Raw genomic sequence first — 5120 nt, 5'->3', positions numbered from 1 at the left:
AACTCTCCACTATCTTATGTTTGATGAAGTGTAACATAGCACTGTCCAGGGCCTTTTGATCAGTGATAGATAGATGCAGAGGCCTCGGAAGAGACTCTTGAACAGGTAAAGTATCAAATTCTAGAATCTTACCGCTGACCACCTCATGAATCCAGTTATCTGAGGACAGGGCTTGCCATAAAAGACTGTAAACATTGATCTTACCACCCACAAAATTTTCCGGGGTATTACGTGGAGATGCATGGAAACCTACCGTAGGAGGAATTAGTGGGGAAACCTGTAGGCCTGTGTGCCCCTCCCTTGAGGGGCTCTGTGGCCTAAAAAAGGCCTCTGTGACGGTCGCCTGGTCTGGGGGTAGGTGGACTTCCTTGAATCTTGCCTGTGGGGAGCTAGCCTCCTGGCCCTGTTGTACCTGTAGGGTCGGAAGGAAGGTCTGCCCAACTGCCGGGTCTTGCGTATCTCATCACACTTTTTGATGACATCAAAAGGAAACAAGTCGTCTCGCCCAACCTCGCATTCCCACTTGCACAACTCCGCCAAGGCAGAGTCACTGACGTGGATGCGAGCCACTTCCTTCCTGACCTGGTTTAAGTAGTTAACTGCCGATGTCAAAAGTCTGAGTGTGTTGTTTAAGTCACTCAAGTAAGAGGCGATTGGCTTCCCTCTTTTTTCACCAATATCATTGATACACTGTGCGATAGGCACTAAAGCCTTAACAAGCACACCAGTGGTATGGCAGACCCGTGTGTCCAAAAGTTTACCCCCGACACTCATGGCCTTGGTAATAATGGCCGAGTTAGTAGCAGGAACAGTCACATTCGGCACATTACTGGGTATCTTAATCTTGCTACAGGCAGTTTTGACGCCTTCTGTAGAGGGACGGCGCCTTAGGCTATCATTAAGTATAGACGCAAGACGGTCTGACAAAGGCTGGCCTTTCTTTTCCTCACTGTGGAAAATTCCAGAGAACTCATCCAAGGCCTGAATAAACACTTCTTCCTCAGGATCTGCGCCACTATGTTGTGGGGAGCACAAAGCGTCAAGGCCGTCGAGAGGGTCTGGCGAACACTCTGCAAGCTCGCCATCCTCGCTCCCTGAGGAGGAGAGGTCATGAACCCCAGTAAAACTACTAGATGTAGTAGCCTCCGCCTTCTTGTCAAGTTTTTCTATCAAACTGCCCAACAGGCAGCTCAAACGGTCATAATTGACATCCCCGGCGGCGGCACTGGTTACACTCTGACCGCTGGGACCTGCGGCAGCAACAGCAGCAGCTGGGGGTGGCGCGTCATCGTCACGTTGTGGCGGGGCGGGGTGCGGTGTGGCGGGGTGCGGTGTGGCGCGGTGCGGCGAGGAGCCAGGGTCCTTCCTTTTCTTAACATCTCCACGAGGCACGTCATCCTCACGTCTCTGGCGTTTCTTGTCTGTAGAGGAACGCCTCGGCGTTTCCTGACTCTGGCCTCGGTGGTCCGCCATGACAGGACAAGGCGGTAGTCTGCCAACAACAAAAAACCCATCAGTCGCCAGAAAACAGACACATATATAACCGAACACGTATGTGTCGTATAGGATCCTCAGATCGCTATAGAAGAGCAACTACCCCTCGGGGTAGGCTGTAGAGTAGGTAAGCTCACCAGAGCAACTCCTCAGAGAAGCCGACAGCAGACTGGGCAGAGCAGGGCGAAGGTGTGGACCAGGCGGAATCCGGACAATTTGGCCACGGACGATTTGGCCACGGACGATTTGGCCACGGGATGTCACCCTAGGACGTTTTGGCCACGGTGGGTAGGACATTTTGGCCACGGGAGAAAATACTAGGAATCTATTGCACTTAGTAGCTTGCTTATTAAGTAAAGGAAAAAATCTTTAGTCTGTTTTATTATCCAAAAAAGTTCTCTAATCTGTTCTGTTATTAAAAATGTACTAAAATTATTTAAAATTAAAAATAAGAACAAAATATTCATGAATGTATTTAAAAGGGCTACACATTTGGCTGACCACCTCTAAGGTTATGACTTATGCCACGAAGGAATTCTCCAATGGTCTTCTTGCCTTCGTTCAGGTCGAGTACAAGATTGTGGAGTCGTGTCTGCAATTCTTGATAATTTTTTAGGTTAGGTTAGGTTAGGTTAGGTAAACTGAAGCTTCACTCTTTTAATCTCAATCCCATAACACATTATGAACGCCTGTAAATTGAAGCTTCACTTCTGTCTCACTTAGAAAATATAATAAATACGAATATTAATAATAATTGTGAAAATATAATAAATACGAATATTAATAATAATTGTGAAAATATGTAAATAATACAAAATATAATATATATTACAGTAAATATGTTTCATGGCCAAAACGTCCACCTTGGGAAGTTCCCGTGGCCAAAACGTCCTACGGTGACATCCCGTGGCCAAATTGTCCGTGGGCAAATCATCCGTGGCCAAATCGTCCTACACCCGGACCAGGCGGGAGCCGACAGCAAACTGACGGGTGACTGGCGACGCATGCATCTCGTTGAATACCCTTTGTGACGTCAGTTAAATGGCTTGTTTGACGTGAAATTGGTAGTAACTTTGTAGTACATTGTAGCCTATACAAGAAGTAAAGGCCCGTAGTAATCATTTTTTTTTTTCCCACGCATATGTTCTCTGCATAAGGCATCTGAAAAAACACAGCTATTGTAATCTAGCATTAATAAAATTTGTCAAGATTTTTTTTTTCCAAGACGTGTAGGAATATACATATATGTCGACATGCGTAGGCATGGGAAGCCTTCAGTAGCTATGATTGATTCCCTTATATGGTTGGTTTAAATTGTGTGTTGTAAATAATTTCTGTGGTATCATGATTACTTGAAATTGTGTATAATAAGGTTTATTTTAATGGATATCACAGATTTGCAGTGTCCTTTTAGACAAGAATATCATGATTGCCGTTCCAAATCCAGCCGATCACGGGTTTCCCATGGCAGTTGCCCTAAGGCAGCGCGTTTTTCCACTCTACTAAATCACTATGTAACAATTTTTAGACATTATATATATATATATATATATATATATATATATATATATATATATATATATATATATATATATATATATATATATATATATATATATATAATCAGTCAGTAGCATTTTTAGCCCGATATCAGTAGCTTTGGTGCTCAGTCGGTGACAAATGGTCGGCGTCTGGAATTCAGGGGCGGTACTTGAAAAAAAAAAAAGTCATAAAATATATTCATAATTGGGCGCTGTGGTTTAGAAAATTTACCAGATTCACCAGCCAACTTAATTTTACATATAAAAGGCACGGCTGAAAAAAAAAAAAAAAAAATGCCATTTTTGTGTTAGCAAACCAACTAATAAAATCTTAGGAAAATTTCTTACTAGCATCATCTAGCAGAGAGCAAGAAATGTGACAACACGAGCTAAATACTAGTGTACTAGTACCACCGCTTTGTTCTGGATAAAGGGAAGTTCTGCTGCCTGCTACCCACTTTCTCTGGTAATTATTGATGGTACCACTGATTCAGATAGAAGTCACCGCTTGCTCAGCAGCACAGATGATGATGGCTCTTTGATTCTCCAATGACGATATACTGGTAGCGTGGAGTTCGTGGGTATTTGTTTGATCTTGTGGTTAGATTATGTGATTAAAGGTAAGGCATCAGATGCACTTTTCTTCTTTTAATGATGCTATAAAAAAATATAGTACACGCGTGATATCGAGAGACACTGAATACCAAGGACATGACTGCGATTCTCTCTCTCTCTCTCTCTCTCTCTCTCTCTCTCTCTCTCTCTCTCTCTCTCTCTCTCTCTCTCTCTCTCTCTCTCTCTGATCTGGACTCTGTGATGACTAACTTCTCTCTGTGAACCGAGTGACTCCTACCTACGCGTACAGGTTTTATATATGGAGAAGGAAGGATCAGGATTGAGAAATGGATGAAGAGATGGCCAATCAGATGCCTGGAACTGGGGTAAAGATACCAGTGACAAATGTCGTTATTCTGGACAACAACCTGCGAGGAAGAACACAGGTGTTTTCCCTGCCTGAGAGATGCGAGGAAAGGTGCGGTACTCCCTCGAAACCGAAAGGGGAGGAAAGCAGGTTTAAAAATAGATCAGACTTGCTACGTGAGGTTAGTGTTCTGTGGAAACGCTGATATATATATATATATATATATATATATATATATATATATATATATATATATATATATATATATATATATATATATATATATATATAAAATATGACTGATAGACTAGGCTACATTATCTCGGGTTCAGGATGCATCATTTATCTTGGAATGAATGCTTATTTTTTTTTTTTTTATCTGTATATAGCTATAATATATTCATTAAGTTAAACGGTTAACGTAAAACTATAAATCCTGATACATACGAAAGAAACAACCATATTTTGATGCCAAGTCTTACCAGGGCACTAGTGAAGATTGTCTGTTTACATTGTGTCTCCCAACGTCTTCCCTGAGTTGCCGCTTGTCTGTTTACATCGTGTCTCCCATTGTCTTCTTTGAGTTGCCGCTTCTTTGGAAATGCAACCCATCTTTTAACAACTTGATTCTTCTTTCGTGATATGTTCGTGCAATCAACCACACCACTTGTATAGACCTGGGTTTGATAACAGCACTGGAAACTCATATCTCATGCCTCTATTTATTCATTTATTTATTTTTATTTTATTTTATTTTATGTATGTATGTATGTATGTATGTATGTATGTATGTATGTATGTATGTATTAATTAATTAATTTATTTACTTATTCATTTATGTGTTTTTTTTTTTAATGTAGGAAGGACACTGGCCAAGGGCAACAAAAATCCAATGAAAAAAAAAAAAAAAGCCCACTGAAATGCCAGTCCCATAAAAGGGTCAAAGCAGTGGTCAAAAATTCATGGACTTAAGTGTCTTGTAACCTTCCTCTTGAAAGAATTCAAGTCATAGGAAGGTGGAAATACAGAAGCAGGCAGGGAGTTCCAGAGTTTACCAGAGAAAGGGATGAATGATTGAGAGTACTGGTTAATTCTTGCGTTAGAGAGGTGGACAGAATAGGGGTGAGAGAAAGAAGAAAGTCTTGTGCAGCGAAGCCGCGGGA

At 41.6% G+C, this 5120-nt stretch overlaps 1 protein-coding gene across 1 annotated transcript; it reads right to left on the bottom strand.

Annotated features, from left to right (window-relative positions):
* Positions 1–264: 264 nt before the first annotated feature.
* On the bottom strand, positions 265–2316 carry LOC135093190 (uncharacterized). Its single transcript, XM_063992165.1, has 2 exons — positions 1632–2316; positions 265–1492 (listed from the first exon to the last, which is right to left on the bottom strand). Exon 2 carries the CDS (start codon positions 1471–1473, stop codon positions 265–267), a length of 1209 nt encoding a protein of 402 aa, XP_063848235.1. The 5' UTR covers positions 1474–1492; positions 1632–2316.
* Positions 2317–5120: the final 2804 nt, after the last annotated feature.

Source organism: Scylla paramamosain, chromosome 42, assembly GCF_035594125.1.
Source record: "Scylla paramamosain isolate STU-SP2022 chromosome 42, ASM3559412v1, whole genome shotgun sequence".
Taxonomy (NCBI): Eukaryota; Metazoa; Arthropoda; class Malacostraca; order Decapoda; family Portunidae; genus Scylla; species Scylla paramamosain.
The sequence above is the reverse complement of the archived record's forward strand: the minus strand, read 5'-3'. Positions and strand labels throughout refer to the sequence as shown.

Coding starts and splice junctions, on each gene's coding strand:
- LOC135093190 (XM_063992165.1), bottom strand. CDS start 1,473: ATGGCGGACCACCGAGGCCAGAGTCAGGAAACGCCGAGGCGTTCCTCT.